Raw genomic sequence first — 24,764 nt, 5'->3', positions numbered from 1 at the left:
AGTGGGAGTTAGTGGGGGTCAGTTGACTTGTTGCCTTTGTAGTAAGTAGCTGTATAATAGTTATCCACTTTTTCACTTGTATTTTTTTTTTTTTTTTGGTTTTTACGAGACAGGGTTTCTCTGTTTTGGAGGCTGTCGGTCCAGCCTGGCCTCGAACTCACAGAGATCCGCTTGCCTCTGCCTCCCGAGTGCTGGGATTAAAGGCGTGCGCCACCACCGCCCGGCCTTTTTCTCTTGTATTTTAACAGAATGCCTGGTACCCAGTAAATAAAGTTAAGAACCTGTTAAGAACTGCAGTGAAGATTTTGTTCTTTAAAGATTGCAGCAAGTCTGAGTTGAGGAAGTTCTGACAGATGCAAAATGTACACCTGTTGCAGGTGCACATACAGCGTAACCGGGCATGGCTGTGAAAACACACAGAAGGACAGGGTTGAGTTCTTTCTTACAAATATGGCACAAGTCGAGTGTGCCAACTTAAAAAAAGAAAGATTTAGGCATATGCAACACTCTTTTTAGAAAGGAAAAGGACAGTGTGGGGCATGCTAAAGTTGTGCAGAATTCCACATTTGGTGAAAACATAGTAAGCAGTAATAGTTCTTCCTCCCTATAGAAAATCTAGGGAATATTAGCTAGCACTTAAAAAAAATGTTGGAGAGAGGATGGAATCATTATTAGATGAGTTTAGTGGAATAAATATGCACAGCAATAGATGGCACCCTCATCTAAATGAATAAAAATGAAACTTGAGTAAGCCATAGCACCAACTGAAAGGACAAGGTTTGCTAGCATTGAATAACCACTCCCTCCTCTTCCTCCTCCCTCAACATACACACATGCCTGAAAACCAGGAAGGAGAAGAGCGATAAATACACAAAAGTCAACAGATGATTATATTTAACCCTGACAGGATATGAACAACATCATCTTTAATTCACCAAGCACCCTGGCTCCCAAAGGAAATCAGAGTGCTTCATAAATTTGTACTAGAAGAAATACAGGGTTAATTTCAGCTACAAAACACAGCAGCTATAAGTATGATGGATGAGACTCTAAGGATGTAAAAATCTAGTGAGCCAATTGAATCAGTTATGAAATTGAAGGGCTTTCTGACTCCTTTCTGGTTGAGTGGTTTCACTGGTTAGCGCAGGCACATGAGGTGACCCATTTCACCTAAGCCCTGATTATAATGTGGGGACCTTCAATGACTACTCAGTGGTCAGACAAACAAAGCCATCATACCACCCATGATGAGGTATTGACTGGAGCAGAACCCACTGAGAAGAGCACCATCTGATGAATCAATGCCATCACTTCCTGTGACATCTGATCATTTTTACAGGCTTCTCAGTCAAAGGACTGGCCCAATCTGCTTTGGTTTAGTTTGTGAGAGCTGATGAGACCACAGTGCATGGTGTCATGGTTGTGAGTATTAGCATCCCAACAGTGCCTAACTCCCAATATGAAGAAAAACAAGAATTTTGAGAATCAATAAGATATTTCTTTTTAAAACCTGGTTTGTGATGAGGAATTACATCACTGCTACCAAGACACTGCCAGCTGTCATACTGGAATCCATCCGTGATTTTATAAATTGAATCTGACTTCCACATCCACAAGGCTCCACCCACCAAAAAGGAGAGATGCAAAATATGCTGAGCAACAGGGAGATGCTTCATGAGAAGTAATTTGGTATTAATTACGTAAGAAGTATCTATGTATGTACATTTATCATATATACACACACACACAAGTTAGCATGAAGTGCTTTAGAGACGCAGCTCTAGTCACATTGCAGTTACCTATGGTACACTGACATAAGAGAGACGGCACCGTAAGTTACAGCTAGGCAGTGAGTCTGACCAAGCAGTGCGTTTCTAGATATTTCTAAATATTAACAGCAAGGAAGAAAATTTGGCCACCCTATAAGAAAATGTAAACAAAATCCCACAGAATCATAAAGAAAAAGTAACTTACAAAGCAGTTTTTAGAAAGACCCAGATTTTTCTCAAATTCTCTATTCTATCAGTGCTGCCCATGTCTCGGGAGAGGCTGCCTCTGTAATGATCCTCTCTGTAGATAACATACATGAGAGTTTTAAAGCAAAGGTAAAAAAGAAATAAGGTTTTTAAAATCTTATATTAATAGGAATGATTTTTTTTCCAATACAAATAGAAAGTCAAAGGCTTACTGCTTTTTTTCAAACGTTTAATAGAATACCAATATACTATGACTTCAAAAATATGTACAAATTAACTCCTTTTTGGAAAGCTTTGGTCTTTGTTTAATTATTACTGTTGCATTTGATTATACTTTATTCTAATTTTCATAAGAAAATGCCTTCAAGGCTAACAGAATAATAAACAGAATATTCTCTAAAGTCCTGAGAAACGCACTGCCTGAAAAGCTGTTTTGTTACATAACAGAATTTATACAAGCACACTATTTGAGTAGGATGTCATTAAGATCATGCAATTTTAAGGCAGTTAGTGAACTATGAAGATAACCATAGTTATATGGTTGTATATATGCATGTATAGATATAATAAATGTACATGAAATTTGTGGCTATAATAATGCCAAATATTTATATAGTGGACATTTCACTTGTAACTTTTTACAGCACTTTAAAAAAAGACAAATCCTGAATTCAAACATAAAACCTAAATTCAATGTAAATTCTCAAAAGATTTCAAAATTCTTCACACACCAAAGGCAATTAATCAACAGAAAAATTTAAAAATGAAATTGTGTTCATGTGGAAGTGCCTTATAAATATAAAGTGACATGATGTCAACTCCATTTATCATAGCAGGGTTATTGTCCAATGCTGGGTGGTAGCTATGCTTTATTATGCTATCCTGTTAGGACAGCTACAGCCTGCAGAAAAAAATATACAAGTACTCTAGAAGTACTGTTTATATCATTTATGACATGCAAACCAAACTTGCAGTTGCTCAAATTTATCCCTTCTCATTGCAAAGTTTCTTTCTGTTGCTGAACAATTTCTATGTGACAAAGATGCCCCATGGCTAATGGCATGCAATGTTACTATGAACCATGCAACATGAAAATGAAGACAGAGCAAGTACTTACGGATACATGGCCATTGTTGTCAATTTAACAAAGATATCTTTACTGGGTGCATCAGCAGTGTTGCAAGTGAAGGCTTGAGGTGGAGGCATTTTGTGTTTCCTGCAGAAATCAGTAGGTGAGATACTATGTTCTTGTTTAACTTCATGCAGGTCTGACTTTGCAGCTACAATTAAGCAGGGAATTCTGCTGTCCATAAAATGTTGCTATGGAATAAAAATAATGAAATCAAATATTGATGGCAAGTTCAAAAATTACTATTTAAATAAATGAAAACACTTCCCCAGACAGACAAAGCAATGGTAATTCCAAAGGGAGACAACAAAGTGAGAAACAAAGTTTGGTAGCACTATGTCAGCCTCCTGTCATTATTCTAGTGTAGCTAACAAAACAGACCTATCCTAATTTTCAATATATTCCTATTTTCTTTTTTTTTTTTTATTTTTTGGTTTTTCGAGACAAGGTTTCTCTGTGGCTTTGGAGGCTGTCCTGGAACTCACTTTGTAGACCAGGCTGGACTCGAACTCACAGAAATCCGTCTGCCTCTGCCTCCCGAGTGCTGGGATTAAAGGCGTGCGCCACCAACGCCCGGCTTATATTCCTATTTTCTATACTGAAAAGTACCATTTTCTTTATATTGCCTGTAGAATTTTATCACATACATTTATATTTATATAGCTGCAGCTATGCTGCATACAGCATTTAAAAATAGAAGGCTGTATCCTCTCTGTACTGTAGAATGATGACTATTGCTTTTAGGGTTGCTTAATACTTCATAAGATATTTATATTTTCTGGAAAACTATTCTTCAACTGTTAGATACCTGGATTTTTCAAAGGTTTTTGATATTAAAAGCAATACTAGGCTAAATACTTTTGTCCTTATAGCTTTCTCCTTCTATAGACTCTTGTTAATAATCTCCAAATGAATAATACATTTTGCAAACCTGTGGTTTATTCCCTTGCTCTGGCTGTTATTCTTTAGGTAACTGGCAATATCCATTTGCATTCCTAATAGCCAAGAAGACTTTCCATTAAAAGTTCTCAATCAAGAATACACATCAAAGTCACATGACTGGGATTTTGTTGGTGTAGGACAAAATGAGGATTTTTAAAGGAATAGAGCATGTAGATGCATATATTTAAAACAACAACAAAAATCCCTTTGCAGTCTATTTTGTTGTACTTTTCTGACTAGGAAATACAAAGCTGTAGATCCTTAACATCCTATATAAAGTTACAATTAGTCATGGGCATAAGAACAAACCTTAAAAATCCTGGCACAGTATTCAAAGGATTTGGGATTAGTGACATCATATACCAGGCATACAACATCACAAATGATCTCAGCCTCAGTTAGAAATTCCGACTCTGAGATATCGTGCAGCTTGTAAAAAGAAAAAGATAATGGGAAACTAAGAATCGTAATATTGGTATAAAGGTGGCTTGAGAAATTTCAAACAAAACATTATGAAAACATGCATAGCCCAAAACACAGAAAATGATTTACGAAGAATAACATAAGAATAATAATAGTCAGGAATGTCTACTGAGTACTAATGTTTAGAACTACATGAGATAAGCAATATTTAATAATAAACTCATAAAACCCTTATCAGAAAGAGTAAAATATTATTATACCATAAAATGTATAACATTGTTCAATGTGATTATCTAAGAAGCTATTTCCAAAAACAAAGCATGGATGTTTTTTCTTTTTGGTTTTTTGAGACAGTAGTCTCAGCTGTCCTGGAACCCATTCTGTAGACCAGGCTAGCCTCTAACTCAGAGATCTACTTGCCTCTGCCTCCTAAATGCTGGAACTAAAGGCATACACCACCATTGTGGATGTTTTCTAATGCTTACTTGTTAGAAGCTCCCCATAAGGTTCTAACTTGGCTAGAAATTTGTCTTATCACACAGTTATCTATCGTGAACCAAGTCTCAAACTTGGTTTAGCATCCAAGAAGAGCATATAACCTTTATACTGTATTTCACACCATTTTTCTTCTTTCCATATACTTTTATACTTCTATACTCCTCCCTGATAAACACATAAAACTTGATTCAGATTATATATAGATAAACCACTAAGCACCAACATTGATTTCATACTAATTTCTAGCCAATAACATTAGAATTTAAAACTAATTATTTTAAAGCAATTAGTTTTTTATTTATCAGTATGGAAGGCACACATGTGTTGCATCTTGTATGACCATCAGAGAATAACTCTGTAAATTTGGTTTTCTTCTTCCATCTTTATGTGGATTCCAGGGATCAAATTCAGGACATTGGCTTTTGTGGCAAGCACTGATGCCATCTCACTTAAGATATATGTATTTGTGTGGATGTGGGGGTGGGGAGATAGACAGTGTTTGAATTTTGTGCATGTGCATGAGATTCTTGCCTCTAGAGACCAGAGTGGGCACTGGGTTCCTGGAGCTGGAGTTATAGGTGGTTTTGAATTTCCAGGTGTAGGTAGGTGCTGAGAATCAAATTTGGATCCTCTGGAAAAGGAGTACATGGTCTAAACTGCTGAGCTATCTCTCTAGCCCCCAACAACAGATTTGTAAAATCAAAATGGCAGAATGAAAGGAAAGTTTTTTTTTTTGTTTTCCTTCTGAGTTTCTTTTTAAAAATTTATTTATTATTCTTTTATTACTGTTTTTCCTGTATGTATGTCTTGTGAGAGTGTTGGATCCTGGAGTTACAAACAGTTGTAAGCTGCCATGTGGGTGCCGGGAATTGAACCCAGGTCCTCTGAAAGAGCAGTCAGTGCACTTAACCACTAAACCATTTCTCCAGCCCTGTCAGATTTTCTTATTATGAGGTAGCTAACATACAGTTAAGTGCATAAATAGTTTTACCTTTATCTATACCCATGTAATAATCACACAGAATCAAAGGAATTAACATTCCAATGAATAAACCAAAATGAAAAGTATCACACACATTCTACATACAGCCATTAAATGAATCTAATTTGTTTCAGACTCATTTAAAAATGTACCCAATACTTCAAGTCTTTGTATCACAGAAGATCTTACCAACAAATATTTCTCTTGTCCATATACATAGACAGTGTTAATTGCATAATAGGACTTATGATCATCACGAATTTTCTTCTGTCTCTAAAAACAGAACCAAAAATTTCATTTTATAATAAATATCAAAGTAACTTCATCAGTACATACCTTTGTCCATGTGGGTATATTACAAATAAAAGGACATTCATCTCTCTCTATATTGCTATTTATCAGTAAAAACAGGATATTGGCTTTATTTCTTAGTTCTGAGGTCTTGGACAAAAGGTGCATTTATTTTACATAAAGTAAAAGCAACAGCTGAAGAGGAGGTAAACAGGGTTAGTGAGCATAGAGTGTGGACGGAGTTTCTTAAATGGTCTGATCTTACCAGAGAATGTCCGATGTCCTATCTTTCCAACAGCTACATATCGTCTCTCTGCCACCTCTCTTTGTCTCCTCTCTCCAGAATTCTCCTCATAGTTTCACCTATGCTTCCTGCCTGGCTACTGATCAATCTGTGTTTTATTCATCAACCAAAAGAGAAACATCTATACAAAAGGACATCCCCCATCAATAGACTCTAGAGCCATCTGCTGGCAATCCTCATATGCAATCTGATCTCACAGGAGGCCCATATGTAAGCAGTATTCTTAGTTAAGGGACTAGTCAGAATTAAGTATCATCACTCATTTGATACATGAACTTAATGCCACACTCAGGTGCTTTCATGTGTGCAGTCATTTAATCCGGATCTAAATACTGATTTTCTAAAAGAGAGCTAAAACTCTTCAATAAGGTTACTGTTGCTTTGTTTTGTTTAACAGAATCTCACTAAGTAGTTCAAACTTGCCTGGAACTAATTATGTATCCAAGGCTACCTTCAGACTCCAAATCCTGGGAGTACCTATTGTTATACCTATTAGTGTATAGCACAAATATAAGTAGACCAATGGCTTCGAATAATTACCTAAAAAGGATATTGCCTATGAAAACTTTTGTAAACTTATTGTTATAAACATTTGTTAGAAGAAATTTTATTCTGACAATCCTCACCATTAGGTTTCTTCCAAGGAGTGCCTGAAGAACTCCGCTTTTCCCACAGCCTTTCACTCCAATTACATTACATCTGAACACATTTCTTTGAGTCTGTTTTTTCTGCAGGTCAATCTTTTTATCTCTTGTTACTAAAAAGAAAAACAAAAAACATGAGCATGTACCATTAAGAATCATTAAGTCTCTACTATACCATCCATAAAATTAGGTATTGGTGTACCTCACTTTTAGAAATGTTTGATTTACAAATAAACATAATGCTGGGTGGTGGTGGTGCAAGTCTTTAATCCCAACAGATTTCTGAATTGGAGGCTAGCCTGGTCTATAGAGTGAGTTCTAGGACAGCCAGAGTTACACAGAAAAACTGTCTCAAAACAAACAAACAAAACAAACAAACAAAAACCAAAAAGGCTAGGACTGGAGAGATGGCTCAGCAGTTAAAAGCACTGTCTATTCTTCCAGAGGGCCTGAATTTAATTCTCAGCACTCACATGGTAGCTCACAACTGTAACTCCAGTTCCAGGAGATCTAACATTTTCACACACATATGCAGGCAGGCAAGACATCAATACATATAAAATAAAAATAAATAAATCTTAAAAAACAAAACAAAAAGGAAGAAACAAACAAAGCTATGTAATCAGCACAATAAGGCACCATATTTTTTCTTTTGGGGGAGGTGGGGTGGGGAGAGTTTGAAGCAGGATCTCATGTTACCTAGACTAACCTCCAACTCCTTACTAGCTGAGAATGACCTCGCCCTCACTTTCATCACTGGAGCACCAGTGAATAGAACAGAAACAAAAGAACTCTATTCCCTTTGATAAATAATAACAGAAATTGCCAAATCATGAGCAAAACTAATGCAGACATAGAATGAGCTTATCTTCACTCTTCATAATATTTGAAATGGTATCTTCTTTTATTTTTGGCCTCCTTTGTTCATATCTCTGAATCCTTTTTTATAAACATTTATATTAGTCTATATTATTATAGTAATGGGTCTCGGTTTCACACATGAATATAGTGCACTATGATGACATTCATCCTTCCCAGTACCATCACATTTCTTTCCCACTCCTGCTGATCCCTTCTCCTTTCCAACCAGTCTTTCATGTCTTTAATTAATTAATTAATAATTTTTAAATTTCATGTGCATTCGTATTTTGCCTACATGTATGTCTCTGTGAGTGTGATGGATCCCCTGGAATTAGAATTACAGATAGTTGTGATTTGCCATGTAGGTACTGGGAATTGAACCCAGGTCCTCTAGAAGAATGGCCAGTTCTCTTAACCACTGAGCCATCTCTCCAGCCCCATTTTCATGTTTTTGTTTTTCTATTGACTCATTAGCGTTACTTACAGGAACATGAGGGGTTATTACAGGGATAGGGGTCTCATCACTTATAAGTGGCTATACCACTGAAGAAAATATGTTCTCCTTTCCTCAGCAACTATTAACTTCCTATACATCCTCAAAGAGGAGTGAGACCTTGTAAGCCTCCAAGGTAGATGGTACCAACCATGGGCATCCCGTGTATAAGTAATCACAGCTATTGTGTTCAAAAGTGCAATAATTCTGTTTTTTGTCTTCTTATTTTCTTTTTCTTTGTTTTTTATTTAAATTAGAAACAATCTTATTTTACATATCAATGCCAGTTCCCTTTCCCTCACATACTCCAATCAATCCCCCATCCCACTCCTTATCCACTCCCCAGGGAGAGTGAAGCCTTCCATGAGGGATCAACAAAGTTTGTTATATCATTTGGGGAGGGGCCTAGGCCGTCCCCCATGTATTTAGGCTGAGAGAGTACCCCTCCATGAAGGAATGGGCTCCCAAAGTCCATTTGTGCACTAGGAATAAATACTGGTTCCACTGTAAGAGGTCCCATAAACTGCCCAGGTCTCCTGTCGCCCAAGTTCAGGAGGCCTGATTCTGTCCTATGCTGGTTCCCCAGCTGTCTGGCTGCAGTCCATGAGCTCTTACTTGCTCAGGTCAGCTGTTTCTGTGGGTTTCACCAGCATGATCTTAACTCCTTTGCTCATCACTCCTCCATCTCTACAACTGGATTCCAGGAGTTTGGCTCCATGCTTAGCTGTGGGTGTCTGCTTCTGCTTCCATCAGCTACTGGATGAAGGCTCTAGGATGTTTTTGTTTTTAATTAAAAAAACTTAATGCTGGGTGGTAGCATGCACCTTTAGTTCCAGCACTTGGGAGTCAGAGGCAGGTGGATCTCTGTGAGTTTGAGGCCAGCCTGGTCTACAAAGTAAGTTCCAGGAAAGCCAGGGCTACACAGAGAAACCTTGTCTCAAAAAACCAAACCAAATAAAGAAAACCCCAAACCAAAACAAATCAAAACAAAAGCAAGCAAATGTGTTTGAAGCAAGCCTGGTTTACGGAGGGAGTTCCAGGATAGGCTCCAAAGCCACACAGAGAAACCCTATCTCACAAAACAAACAAATAAAAGAAAGAAAAGAAAGAAAAAATTATTGATGTGTATGATTGTTTTGTCTACATATATGTATGTGTGTGCCTGGTGCTCATCGACATCAGTAAAGAATGCTGGATCTCCAGGAACAATTATAGATGGCTGTGAGGCACCGTGGAGGTGTTGAGAACCTAACATGGGTCCATCTGCCCAAATCCTTTTTTTTTTTTTTTTTTTTTTTGGAGAGAGGCATTTCATATAGCATAGGTTGGCCTCAAACTGCATTTGTAGCTGAGAATGACCTTGAACTTTCGCTGGTACTATAGGTATGCACCACCATTCCCAGTTTATGCAGCACCAGGGGTAAGACCCTCGTGCATACTAGGTAAGCACTCTACCAACTGAGCTACACTCCCTTCTCCCAAACTGAAGTTAAAAAAATTCAGTCATGAGCTGAATGGCATCCATATACACTTACCTGTAATAGCTGAAGCTTGAGACTCTTGTTCTGTCAGTATGGAATAGCCTAGATAGCCCAAATACTCCAGACAACGCTGCACGTCTAAGTAGGTTGTGAGCCTAAAACCAGGAAGTTTACAAGGCTTATGTCCTAAATGAACATTTACAGAAAAAGTTCCAATAACTCAAAAACAAAAATAAAAAAACTACCTACTGTTAGGCTCTAGATACTATTTGTCAAACTGCTCTACTGTCTTATGTGTCCAACTATGACTCTGTGTGTATGTGTCTGTATGTACATAAATGTAAAAGCGGGTGTGAACATTTGTGCAGGCCAGAGGATAATCTTTGCTATCATTTCTTGGGAGCTGTCCACCTTGCTTTTTGAGATAGTCTCTCACTAGTCTGGAACTCCCCAAGAAAGCTAAGCTGAGGGCAGATGAGGTTTAAGAATCAGTCTGCCTGGCTCCACCTTCCCTGAGGGGATGATAAGGATAGGCCATATCTGTGCTTTTTCATACTGGTTCTTAAAATAAAACTCAGGTTCTTCTAGGCATATCACCAACCGGGCTATCTTCCTGGCCTCTCCAACCATAACTTTTCCTATACTGCCATTCCTGTAGAAAATACAGGACAAGGGTGAATTCCTCTATTCCACCTGCCAGAGAAAACAAGCCTGGGTAATGAGCTGCTACACAGATAAATGCTGGTACAACCTACAACACAGATATATTACAGTATCTGCTTCCCAGGCTAACATAATGTCCAGTACACACTGACCAGACATAAACTAAGCAGATAAGAAAAGGTTTCACAGAGAAGCAAAAAATATGTCCTAAGAGTACCCAAAATTGGTTCTTCTTATATACTTGGGGGGTAGGGGGGAAGAGTTTGGGATGTAGCTCACTTGGTTGTTTGATCCCTAGCAGCACATAAATCGAGCATGAAATCCTAGTTACTTATGCGGTAAAGGCAGGAGGATTAAGAGTTCAGAGCCAATCTCAGCCACATAGTAAGTTCCAAGCCAGCTTAGGATACGTAAGACCTGGACTCTGAAAAGGGAGATAGGGCTGGAGAGACGGCTCAGCTGTTAAAGGGTAGGCTTACAACCAAGAAAAAAAAAGTATGAAAAGGGAGAGAGAGTGGGGAAGGGGAGGGAGATGGGCAGGAAGGGGGAGGGGAAGGAAGGGAGAAGAGTGGGAGAGGAGAAGACACAGTGATGGGGAGAGGGGTGGTGCAGACAGAAGAGAGAAAGAAAGAGAAAAAAATGTTGAAAAGTCTGCCTCAGGCACCTTCCTTGAGGTGGAGCCCGGTTTTTCTAATACATCTACCTCCTCTATGGAAAAAAAGTTTTTCTCAGCAATGCTAAAGTAATGATGACATCATGAAGAACTGAAAATTTCCTTAATGTTCTTGGTACAATGCCAACCATGCTCGAAGTAGGTTTTAGACATATCCTCATTAAGTTTTATAGAGAATTAAAAATAATTTTAAAATGAATGCAAACTCCATGGTCCAGTAAAATATGCTTCTCCCCTTTTGCTGAAGGACTGTGAAACAGTAACAACAGCTTCAATGTGCTCAATCAAACAAAAAGCACAAAATTTAGTTTCACGTTGATGTAATGCTATTTCCTATAACATCATGGGAAGACAACAGTCCCTTCTTGAAAAACTTATAAAACTTCTACAGTTCATCTCAGAGACATGCCGATCAGAGGAAGTTAGGATTGAAGGATTTGCTAAACTTAACAGAGATACAAAATGACAAGTGCAACACCACCATAATTTAAAAGTAACTATGACTGTAGAGCAAAGAGATGAGCTCTATACTCACGTCCACTGGGAAAGGAAGCCCTGGTAGGTTATCCAGCCTCTTTCATTTGTGCACACTGTGTTATTTACATCTGGTCCCCAAGGTATGTAAGGGAAAACTTTAAATAAATCTTTAAGTTCATCAGGCGACAAAGCACAGTCTCTGTCCTGAAGACACATAAGGAAGTAACATGACATTCAGATCACTGAGAGAAAAATCCTCAAACAAGCTACCTAGCCTAGTAAAACTAAGCTTTGAGAATTTTGCCAGCCGTGGTGTAACACACCTTTCATCCTAGCACTTGGGAAGCAGAGGCAGGTGGATCTCTGTAAGTTCAAGGCCACCCTGGTCTAAAGAGCAAGTTCCAGGACAGCCAATACTGTTATACAGAGAAACCCTGTCTAGAAACAACCCCCTCCCAAAAAAGAAAGTATTTGACTATGTACTTTGGAAATTTGAAGGCAAAGGCTTACCAAATCATGTTTGTCAAAGGTGCTTTGAAGAAACAAATATGCATGATGATTTAATTCAGTAGTGCAATCAGGAGGTATTTTTAGCCTGTTGACGAAATAATTTAAGAATAAATCATTAATCAAAGATTAAAATTTAATAAGAAATTAATAAAAAATTGGAATAAGTATTTTTGTGGGATCTGAAGTCATATAGACATTCTCAGGGGAAAGTCTCTGGGGTAATTATGGCATTCTTTGGAGGACTTATTAATAATGTTCATTCCAAACATTCCAACGTATATATATTCTTCCTAAATATTATTAGGGCAGGTTGAAATAACAACTTTACAAATTCTGATGGAATGTAACTCAGCTGGCAGAATGCTTATCTATACGCAAAGCCCTCAGCTTGATTTCCAGAACAATATAAACTGGGAGTGATAATACATGTCTATAATCCAAGCACTCCAGAGGTGGAGGCAGGAGAATCAGGTATTCACGGGTATCTTCTGTAAGTTTGTACAACTTCAGACCCAATCTAAAAAAACAAAAGAAAGTTTTAAAAAGGAGCCAGGAGATGACTTAGCAGATAAAAGCACTTGCTGAGCAAGCCTGACAACCTAAGTTTGAATCCCTGATATCCATGCTTAAAAAAACAGGAACCAACCAGGTACTGATTGTCTTTAGTCCCAGCATTCAGGAAGCAGAGGCAGGTGAATCTCTAAGTGTGAGACCATCCTAGTCTACAGAATGAACTTTAGGACAGCCTAAGTTATACAGAGAACTCCTGTCTTGAAAATAGAAAAACAAACAAGAATAAAACAGGGGCCAAGCCGGGCGTTGATGGCGCACGCCTTTAATCCCAGCACTCAGGAGGCAGAGGCAGGCGGATCTCTGTGAGTTCGAGACCAGCCTGGACTACCAAACGAGTTCCAGGACAGCCTCCAAAGCTACAGAGAAACCCTGTTTCGAAAAAACAAAAAACAAAAAATAAACAAACAAAAAACAAAAAACAAAAAACAAAAACAAAAAAAAAAAAACAGGGGCCAAGCTGGGCAGTGGTGGCTCATGCCTTTAATCCCAGCCTCGGAAGGCAGAGGCAAGCAGGTCTCTGTGAGTTCCAGACCAGCCTGGTTTACAAGAGTAGTTCCAGGACAGCCTCCAAAGCCACAGAGAAACCCTACCTGGAAAAACCAAACCAAACAACAACAATAAAAACAGGGACCAAAAGATGTTACAGGTGTCTGTAATCCCCTGCTCACACTAACTAACTAATGAACGAAATAAATAAATAAATAAATAAATGTACTAAAAATCTAGAAAATACATTTCGACTTAAAAAAGGTATATGGTAAAGACTAATATGTAAAGTTGTCCCCTGACCTCCAAACATGTAACATGGCATACACCTGCCCTCATAAACATGTACACACATATAAGTCAAATGCACACATATGACATCACACAAATAAATGAATATTAAAGGTAGGGGCTAGAGAGAGATTTCAGTCAGTAAAATGCTTGTCATAAAGGCATCAGAACTGCTGGGTGGTGGCGGCGCACGCCTTTAATCCCAGCCTCAGAAGGCAGAGGCAGGCAGATCTCTGCGAGTTCGAGACCAGCCTGGTCTACAAGAGTAGTTCCAGGACAGCCTCCAAAACAATACACAAAAACCCTGTCTCGAAAAACAAACAAACAAAAAAAAGCATCAGAACCTGAGTTATATTCCCAGCACACAGATAAAAAGACAGATTTTTTTATGTTGGTGGTTGGTTGTTTTTTGAGATAGAATTTCTTAGTGTAGTCGTGGCTGTCCTGGAACTAGCTCTGTAGACCAGGCTGACCTCACAGAGATCCATCTACCTCTGTCTCCCAAATGCTGGGATTAAAGACATGCACCATTACAACCAGCAGATAGTACACTTTAATTATTGAATTCTTACCCTATTTTACATATAAACAAATGTATAGGTGGGTACAATATAATATGCAGAAAGAAGAACAAGAAATGGTCAGGGTTAGGAGATGCGAAAGAACTGGGTGTAGGTAATGAACATAAAGGTAATTGTCTAGTTTTAAGCATTCATAGATTTTTCATTTTTTGGTAGTAGATTATATTTTTTGCACACTTATAAAAATACAGGCAGGGATGGCGAGATGGCTTGGCACTTAAGAGCACTTGACTGCTCTTCCAGAGGTCCTGAGTTCAATTCCTAGCAATCACAAGGTAGCTCACAGCCATCTGTAATGAGATGTGGTTCCCTCTTCTGGTATGCATGAAAACAAAGCACTCATATACATAAAATACATGAATAAATAAATCTTTAAAAAATACATAAGTAGAGGCTGGAGAGAGGGCTCATTTGTTAAGAGCACTGGCTGCTCTTCTGGAGGTCCTGAGTTCAATACCCAGGAACTACATGATGGCTCACAACCATCTGTAATGACATCTGGTGCCCTCCTCTGGCCTGCAGGGATACAGACAGAACACTATATACATAATAATAAATAAATCTTTAAAATACATATTAAATATTCATTGCAGAGCAGTGGCAGCACATGCATTTAATTCCAAGACTCAGGAGGCAGGGGTAGGCACATATCTGAGTTTCAGGCCAGGCTAGAGTGATTTCCAGGACAGTCAGGGCTACACAGAAAAACCCTGTCTCGAAAAATAAAAACAAAACAAAGAAAAAAATATTCAATGGTGTAAGTCACAACTATGGGCTTAATATTAATGGTGGTGGTATAGTAATGAAGTGAAATATGGAGATAGCATTTAACAAATGTCAAATGCAGTAAGTTAGGTATTAGAGAGACAAAAACAAAATATCTTTCCAACTTCATAATTTAAAAAATTTTTTTTCTTATTTAGTGCTTTGGAATTTTTCATTATTTACTCATTTGTTTTTGAGACAGGATGTCATTATTAAGACAAGACCCACCTGTACATTTGTTCAGATATAATAGGGCAAGTGCAAAATCTGCTGGTTGACCCCAGTCAGGGGCCAGAGACAGGTTGATCTCTCTGAGTTTGATGCCAGCCTGGCTTACAGAGTGAATTTCAGGACAGTCAGTGCTACACTAACTACACAGACCAAAATGACCCTGGACTCTAAAGGGACACTAGCTCACTCGAGCATGTGGCTCTGGCATGCGTTGCCCTTTTCCCCATTCCCTCTGCCTTGATAAAAACCGTTAGAATACATTCCTAAAGCTGCCACCAAGGTCTATTCCTTTATTTGGCCACTTCCTCCTCCTAAGGCTGACTACCAAGGTCCAGGTATCAAAGTATTGGAGTCCAGCAATCAGAAGCACCCTTTGACTTGCCTTAATTCAAATTAGATACTTCATCCTAACAGGAGGTTTCCCCTTGTACCTTTATAAACTGCCATTTTAATATGTGCCACATCCATCTTCTCTCTACCCTTCCCCTTTTCCCTCTATCTCGTCTTTGTCTCTTATCTCTGTCCTTTGTCCTCTGGGGTAAATACATCTCCTCTGTACTGAGCAGATCCTTTTCCTTTTACTATGAATCGTACCTCAGCCTCCCAAGTGCTGGGATGATAGGAGTATACCACCAAGTCTGACTGATTTTTATTTTTAGGTGTGCTGGCTAGTTTACTTCAACTTGACACAGTAGAGTTACTGGCTATTCTTATATATGACCTAGGTTCCATTCCCAGCAACTACATGGCTGAACACAACTCTCTGTAATTCCAGTTCCAAGGAATTCAACACACTCTTCTGTCCTCCATGGGCACCATGTACACTCTTGATTTACTTACATAGGTACAAACATTCATATACATAGAAAAAAACTTTAAAAAATATTTAATTATTGGGCTATGGTGGCCCATGCCTTTAATCTCAGCACTTAAGAGACAGAGGCAAGTGGATCTCAGTGAGTTTGACGCTAGCCTGGTCTACAAAGTGAGCTGGTTTTAGGACAGCCAGGGCTACACAGAAAAACCCTGTCTTGAAAAACAAAAAAATAAAAAATTTCCGACCTGTTTTGATGGCCAAACAAACATTCCATTAAGGAATTATATTCATATAGCACTTTTATTATTTATTATTACTGTGTGTATATGCTGAGTGTGGGTATACATGTGGTGGAGATCAGAAGACAACTTTGTGGAGTGAATTCATCTTTTCAACCTTTAAGTGGATTCTGGGGTTTGAACTCAAGTAAGCAGCTTTCTTGAGAAGTACCTTTACTTCCTGAGCTACCCAGCCACAACTTAAAGAACTGTTTATTCACCCACTCTGTATTGTGGCTCTAACAACCAGTGTTGCAGTAAACCAGGAAATTCAGTATCTCTCTGATGATTCCATTTCCATTACATATGACTTCAGTAGTGGGAATGTCGGGTCATACATGCTCATATGTGTTGCCACTAACACTGAATCAGACTTCCCCCTCTTCTGCACTATTAGTTATTGTTTTGGTTTGTTACACTTACAGCTCCTTAATTCTAAGGAGTCATATATGACTCAAGTGAGAAGTAAACCACAATTACAGGACAAGGTGTGTGTCTGTATGTGGGAATGTGGCATGTAGATGCAGGTACCTGAAGAAGCCAGAAAAGGATGTTAAGATTCCATGGAGGAAGAGTTACAGGCCGTTATGAGCCACCCAATGTAAAGTCTGGGAACTGAACTCAGATAGGTCCTCTGCAGGAGCAGCACCATTCTTAATTGCTGGGTCATCTCTCCAGCCCTGAAAAGCCACCTCTTAAAGGGTAATAAACTGGGCTGTGGTGGTGCATGCCTTTAATCATAGCACTTAGGAGGCAGAGGTAGGCAGATCTCTGTAAGTTTGAGGCTAGCCTGATCTATAGAGTAAGTTCCAGGGCAACCAGGGCTGTTATACAGAGAAATCTTGTCTGGAAGAAAAACCAAAAAAGTAATAATTGGGGGCTGGAGAGATGGCTTACAAGTATGAACATTGGCTGCTCTTTCAGAGGATCCCAGTTTGAGTTCCAGCACTCACATGGTGGTTCTTAACCATCTGCTGTAATTCCAGTTCTGGGGGAATCAGATGTCCTTTTAACCTCTTTTGGCAGACATACATATGGTACATAGACATTTATACATGCAAAATATCCACACACATAAAAAATTAAGTAATTGGAAATAAAGAGGTAACTCAGTGAGTTTAAATCCCTAGCACCCACATAAAAAGTTGGCTGTGATAATATAAACACCCATAATCCCAAGGCTAGGGTGGTGGATGAAGCTTTTAAAAGAGTATCAAGGGGGCTTGCTGGCTGCAAGAGTTGCTTCAGGTTCAGTCAGGGTATCTCAAAAGAATGAGTAGGAGAGTGATGAAACAACCAACAATGTCCTCTTCTGAGGCTACACTTAACATATGCATCCCCACAGTAATAATAATAATAATAATAATAAACTTCCTGAAGGCATCCACTCACATAAACAGCACAGGAAAGAAAATCCTGTGATGGTCCTAGGATAAACTCATTTGTTTAGTACATATGTATTGAAAAACTGCTGAAATTTAGCCACCATTCAGTTCCTTAAGTTGCAACCTAGAACATAGTAATGAACCAATAATCTAATCAGAAAAATACTCTAGCTCCTTGGGAATGGAGAAGGTTAGAAGAATGTTTTCTGAACCATTGCACAGATAGATGGAGGTGCAATTCTTAGACAGAAATGTATTATATGACTAAAAGGTAAGAAAGGCCAGAAGATGTCAAGGTTCAATTGTGACAGACTACAATTCCCAAAAGTAGAGAAGAGGCACCCAAGACCAGGCATTGTCTCCTGGAAGGACATCACTGAGCCTACATTTAAACACATAAGACTCAAACAGCATTACCAAAGGAAAATCACTACATATATACATCAGTTGTTTAGGAGAAAGTACTTAATGTGCATTAAAAACAAGCCATAGGGCTGGAGAGATGGCTCAGAGGTTAAGAGTACTGACTGTTCTTACTGAGGTTCTGAGTTCAATTCCCAGCAACCACATGGTGTGTCACACTATCTGTAATGAGATCTGGTGCCGTCTTCTGGCCTGCAGGAATACATGCAGGCAGAACATTGAATACATAATTAACAAATAATACATTTTTAAAAAAGCCATAAAAGTGAAGGGGAAGAAATAATAAAGAAGGGAATAATGTTAACTAACATTTTTCTCAACTTTGACACCAAAACTATGTTTATCCAGTATTTCTGTTCTCAGTAAGAGTTTTTTAAAAGATTTATAAATTTAGGTATGGATACAAATCTGTAATCTCAACACTTGGAAAGCAAAGGTAGGTCTGGTGTACATAGTGAGAAGCCACCTTAAAACAACAAAAAAATTTCAACTAAGTAGCCAGGTGGTGGTGGTGCACACCTTTAATCCCAGCACTTGGGAGGCAGAAGCAGGTAGATCTCTGTGCGTTCAAGGCCAGCCTGGTCTACAAAGTGGGATGGTCTACACAACAGTCACGAGCTGTTGTGTTGTTGTGTTGTTAAACAGAGAAAGCCTGTCTTGAAGAACCAAAAAAAAAAAAGAAGAAGAAGAAGAAGAAGAAGAAGAAGAAGAAGAAGAAGAAGAAGAAGAAGAAGAAGAAGAAGAAGAAGAAGAAGAAGAAGAAAAGTGCTTATTATGTCATGCTATATTAAGTACTGGGTCTTTTTTTTTTAAAGATTTATTACATATGCACTGTTCTGCCAGAAGAGGGCACCAGATTGAATTGTAGATGTTTGTGAGTCATCATGTGGTTGCTGGGAATTGAACTCAGGACCTCTGGAAGAGCAGTCAGTGCTCTTAACCTCTGAGCCACCTCTCCAGCCCTAAGTCCTGGGTCTTAAGTGGATGATTTTACTTATGAGAGGTCATTTTTGGTTGTCACAACTTGAAGAAGAGGTGTTTCTGTCATTTAAGGATCTGCTCATCATTCTATGGCTTAGAGGACAAGACAATATTTACAATAAATAATTTTCTGGATGGGTGTGGTGGCACACAATGATGGGGTATGTCCTTCTATATGCTGGGAATATATGTTTCTCTTATTGATTGGTGAATAAATGCTGATTGGCCAGTAGCCAGGCTGGAAGCACAGGCGTGGCTACCAGAATAGGAATGCTGGGAAGAGGAACATAGAAAGGGAGCTGCCAGAAAGATGCCATGTAGCTGCCAAAGGAGTAACATGCCAGAGCATTAGAGATGGCAATACATAGTTTAATAGAAATGGGTTAATAATTAAGAGAGAGTTAGCCAATAAGAAGCCTGAGCCATCAGCCAAACAGTTTATAATTTACATAAGCCTCAGTGTTTTTACTTGGGACTGCACTGCTGCAGGACCAGGGGGGACAGAACCTCCATCTACAACATGCCTTTAATCTCAGCACTCAGGAGGCAGAGACAGGTAGAGCTCTGAGGCTAGATTGGTCTAAAGAGCAAGTTCCAGGATAGGCTCCAAACCTATGTAATAGAGAGACTCAAAAAATTATCTGGTCCAAAATGTTCAGAGTGCCAAACTTGAGTAATTTCCTATAACTCTAAATTAGTCACAAGGTACTTAAAAACTATGCATAAACTAAATACAACGTAAAAAATACTTGGCAAGTGAAATAAATTAGAAAGCTGAGGTACATACAGGGGGAATAAATACTCAGGCGTCAGATCCAGATCATCATCATAACCAAATCGTCGAAGGACAGTCCAAGTTGTCTCATGCCTCCCCCTCTGGATAAAAAGTGTATGTAAAAAGAGAAAACCTGAAATAAAGTAAATCAGTAAATACAGTTGATGTGAAGACTGTTAACTGTGGCAGGGAGGAAAGCATACAATGTGAGCTGGATTTGTGAGAACTTATGAACTAGTTTCACAGTGAGGGACAAAGCAGTCCCTCGGTGTCTGAAGGAGCAAATTTCAATTTATTTCCCATAAACACCCAGCTATGCAAGAGCAAGCTATGGACAAAAGGGACAAAGTTACATCCCAATGAGCACAATGAGAGCCAGAGCTACATGATAAAGACAGATGAAAATGATGTACAGGTCCCCTGGCTTACTTCTATAATGGAAAATTCTGGGTTTTAATTTCATTTTTTAATTATACCATAACTCAGCAATATACTCAACAAGAAACACTATAATTGGTAAATCTGACTCACATACACAGTCCCTAAAAGTAACTTTTGCCTAAAGATGGCTTAAGAGTACTAAGATGTTTGTTACATGTATATCTTTCCATCATATAGCTCTCTGCATATCTGGTCTGACCAATTTTCCTACCTCTAATTTATACTGAAAGTAAAAATAATAATCTCCCACCAATACTAACATTTCTTTAATGCATAAGTTATGCTATTTGAAAATATTAAATTTATAGGAGTGGGAAATGCGCTAGAAATGCAATTAATGTGGTGTTTGCCCTACGTGAGTAAGGCCCAAAGTTAGCACCCAGCACCTGGGGGAGAAAGTGATGAAGAAACCATTCCCTACCTCTCAGCGTCAACCCACTGTCAGCCACACCATCACTTAAGTGTTTTCTAACCACATTCTTGACATCTTCGAGAGCTTGAGGAGCTAAAGGAGTGTTGAAACAAATTCTCTAGCAAAAACATAATATAAAATAAATTTAAAAACAAGCCAGAATGTAATCCACAAATAATATAAAAGTGTTCATCTACAAAATCAAAATGCTACACCCAAAAGAAACAAGTAAATGCTATCCCTACTTCTTTTTATCTAAGGGAAGGATACCATCCTTGAAGAAAGAAATCTGCAGCACTCCTCATTCTGGTTCAGAAACATAAAAGTCTTTGTGTAGTCACATAATACAAAAATCCAGAAGGCACAGTCATTCAGAGTTCGTCATTCTTCACACACCCACTAAATACCAAAACCTCAAATTATCAAAAAGTCTCAGTTCCTAGGCATAATAGGCTTTTCATACCTTAAGACTTAATAGTTGGATGTGATAGTTTTACAGATACAAGAAAAGGTTGCTTAGAAGCATACTGTTAATTCTATCATTCTTAATCTGAAGCTAAACACAGTTACCTGAAAGAAGTTGAGTTCAGCATCATTCAGAGTGCCATCATTATCTTGATCAGATATTTTAAATATACGAGTGAGGGCTTTTATACAAGCTGGTTTCATCTATACAAAAAAGAGAAAAGAAAAAGTAATTTAAAATACAATTTTCACAATACTGAGAAAACTTCCAATAGGTTTTATTTAACATCAAAAACTGACAACATAAGCCAGGCGTTGGTGGTGCACGCCTTTAGTCCCAGCACTTGGGAGGCAGAGGCAGGCGGATCTCTGTGAGTTCGAGGCCAGCCTGGTCTACATAGTGAGTTCCAGGACAGTCTCCAAAACAATTCAGAGAAACCCTGTCTTGAAAAACCAAAACCAAACAAACAAACAAACAAAAAACTGACAACATGAAGAAATGAACTAAAGCTCAGTCATTAAATTAAGTACAGAGGATTGAAACTATGGCTTGCTGGGCAAACATTCTATAACTGTGCCATCTCCTCAATCCTTTTTTAACTTTCCATCCCCCAAATTTTGTGTATGTGCCAGGTGTAGAAGTCAGAGGACAACGCTGGTTGTCAGTGCTCACCTCTCACCTTGTTTGAGACAGGGTCTATCGCCTGCTTATGGGAAGTCTCCTGTCTCATATTCCCATGTTTACAGAGGAGCACTGGAATTATAGACACAGCTACTGCATCCAGCTTTATGTGGGTTCTCAAGACACTTATGCAGCAGGTACTTTACCCAGTCATTTTTTTTTTAACTTGGTATTTTGAACCATGGTCTCACTTGTTTGCCCAAGCTAAGCCTCCCAAGTAACTGGGATTGCATGCCTGCCCCAGCAAGACCAGCAATGTTCATGACTTTTATTTTTTTGGTTTTTCGAGATAGGGTTTCTCTGTATTGTTTTGTAGGCTGTCCTGGAACTTGCTCTGTAGACCAGGTTGGCCTCAAACTCATAGAGATCTGCCTGCCTCTGCCTCCCAAGTGCTGAGATTAAAGGCGTGTGCCACCAACGCCCAGCATTCATGACTTTTTTTATACTCTCTTATATTCTCTTGTGTTCTCCTCTCTCTTTGTCTCTTTTTCTCTCTCCCTTCTTCCATCCCTCTCCTTTTTTGCAGAGCCTTAGTCTTATAATAATATAGCTCAGGCTGGGAGTACAGGCCGATGCCATCATACCTGGTTCTGTGTGTGTGTGTATGAGAGTGCATAAGTAAACATACATGCTGAGCATCAAACCCAGGACCTCCTGCTAAGCAAGCACTGAATTATCATCTCAACCATAAGAACTCAGTATTTTTATTTATCCCATGCATATGTGACAGTTAGGTAAAAAATGAAATTATTCACAAATAAGGTTACAAATATCATGGTTAGTAAGTATATGACTTTTACTAACTTGCTATTGTAAGATTATTTATATTTTGAAAGTGAATCTTGTCTTTCTGAGATCTGTAAAACACATGGTGACAGAAATTCATTGTGACAACCTCTTTAATTATTTTAGGATATATAAAGGATAGATTACCTAAGAATAAGATTCATGGGCTACTGAGATAGCTCAGTCAGTACTTTCGGCAGAAGCATGAGAACCTGAGTTTGGATCTCTAGAAGCCACATAAAAGCCTGGCATAGTGGCCCATGTCTATAAACCTGGTGCTGGATTATAGACAGGCAGATCCTTGGGCATGCTGGTCAACTAGACTAGATGAAACAGCAAGCTTTAGGTATAGTGAGAGAGCCTATCTCAAAAAGCATAATGGAAAAGTAATTGAGGAAAGACACCCTGACATTAATCTCTGGTCACATGCACACACACACACCCCCTATATAAAGACCAATACTCTTCTACAAGGCAGTCATTGCCAACAACACTTAACAAAAGACTTCTGGAGACGAGTGATATAGTACAGTGGTAGAATGCTTGTGTAGCATGCCTAAGGCTATAGGGTTCAATTTCCAATCCTATTCAAGGAAAAAAATTATCAGGAAGATTTCTGGAGACAGAATTTCTCTGTCTTCTTGGCTGTCTAGAACCTGCTATGTAGACTGGGTTGGCTTTAAACTCACAGAGATCCACCTGTCTCTGCCTCTCAAAAGCTAGGATTAAAGGTATGTACCTCACACTTGAAGAAAGATAATTGAAGTTTATTTAAACTTGGAGGTAGATTCATTCCTATTGGCCCCTTCCCCTCTCTCAGCAAGAGTATGTCAAATTCAATCCAAACTAGCCGGGCGTTGGTGGCGCACGCCTTTAATCTCAGCACTCGGGAGGCAGAGGCAGGTGGATCTCTGTGAGTTTGAGACCAGCCTGGTCTACAAGAGCTAGTCCCAGGATAGCCTCCAAAGCCACAGAGAAACCCTATCTCAATCCCTCCCCCCCAAAAAAAGAGTGCTTATTATGTTTTACATAAATTTTCTGTAGTTGGAGTCTTATGAATCCATTTGAATGAAAAAAAACACAAGATGACAGGATGAAAAAGCATTTTCATTAATTTATAATGTTACTCCTATGACTACTTGGAGCAAAATGGTAAGGATAATAGTTGTGACTGTAATATGAAACTAAATTACAGAATTTAAGACTGGCAAAATGGCTCAGTAGTGAAGATAACTGCCTACAAGCCCAACTACCTGAGTTAGATCATCAGGACTAACATGATGGAAAGAAAAGAATCCTCTGACCTTCAAATTCACCCACACTCATACACATTCAGACAGACACACTTGTGTGAATACATACAAGTGGGGGAAAAACAAAAAACCTTAGAGCACTTTAATTTCTAAAATATTTCATACCTTGATGAAAAAAAAATACATTGGTACTTATATTTCATCAGATTACTATTATTACTTTTGTTTCGTTTTGTTTTTCGAGACAGGGTCTTTCTAACTCACCCTGCAGACCAGACTGGCCTCAAACTCAGAGATCCACCTTCCTCTGAGTGCTGTGATTAAAGTCATGGGCATGATACTGTTATTGCATTTTTTGAGGCAAGCTCTCAAAACTCAGGAATTCAAGGTTAAAGATTCTTCCTATCTAAAAAAAAATTCTAGGGCTAGAGAGATGACTCAGAGGTTAAGAGCACTGACTACTCTTCTAGAGGTCCTGAGTTCAATTCCCAGCAACCATATGTTGGCTCACAACCATCTATAATGAGATCTGGTGCCCTCTTCTGGCGTCCAAGGCTGAATGCTGTATACATAATAAATAAATAAATAAATAAATAAATAAATAAATAAATAAATAAATAAATAAATCTTAAAAAAAAACTAGTAAAGCTTAGACTTAAAGCTTACACATATAAAAAATATAGTCTAAAAGTAAAAATTTCATAGGGTATTTTATTTATTAGATACACCTGAAAACTGAGTAGCAGATAGCTTTATTCAAGGACTGGGGGTAGGACAGGAGACCAGCAGATT

General features: G+C 38.6%; 1 protein-coding gene across 6 annotated transcripts in view; it reads right to left on the bottom strand.

Moving 5' to 3' along the window:
- Rhot1 (ras homolog family member T1) overlaps nt 1-24,764 on the bottom strand; it is a 66,041-nt gene that overhangs the window by 12,037 nt on the left and 29,240 nt on the right. For 2 of the 6 annotated variants that reach the window (XM_040749270.1, XM_040749269.1), the window contains exons 9-20: nt 21,357-21,455; nt 20,796-20,904; nt 19,946-20,066; nt 12,348-12,432; nt 11,896-12,041; nt 10,079-10,179; nt 7,172-7,302; nt 6,140-6,223; nt 4,357-4,476; nt 3,094-3,296; nt 1,975-2,070; nt 282-404 (exon numbers count right to left, since the gene is read on the bottom strand). In XM_040749270.1, the coding sequence (XP_040605204.1) occupies nt 282-404; nt 1,975-2,070; nt 3,094-3,296; nt 4,357-4,476; nt 6,140-6,223; nt 7,172-7,302; nt 10,079-10,179; nt 11,896-12,041; nt 12,348-12,432; nt 19,946-20,066; nt 20,796-20,904; nt 21,357-21,455 (1,418 nt within the window). The remainder of the gene's footprint in view (nt 1-281; nt 405-1,974; nt 2,071-3,093; nt 3,297-4,356; nt 4,477-6,139; nt 6,224-7,171; nt 7,303-10,078; nt 10,180-11,895; nt 12,042-12,347; nt 12,433-19,945; nt 20,067-20,795; nt 20,905-21,356; nt 21,456-24,764) is intronic. The other 4 variants (XM_040749273.1, XM_040749272.1, XM_040749274.1 and 1 more) reach the window with 3 other exon arrangements.

The sequence above is a fragment of the Mesocricetus auratus genome, unplaced genomic scaffold (genome assembly GCF_017639785.1).
Source record: "Mesocricetus auratus isolate SY011 unplaced genomic scaffold, BCM_Maur_2.0 Super-Scaffold_100007, whole genome shotgun sequence".
In the NCBI taxonomy this organism is placed as follows: Eukaryota; Metazoa; Chordata; class Mammalia; order Rodentia; family Cricetidae; genus Mesocricetus; species Mesocricetus auratus.
The sequence above is the reverse complement of the archived record's forward strand: the minus strand, read 5'-3'. Positions and strand labels throughout refer to the sequence as shown.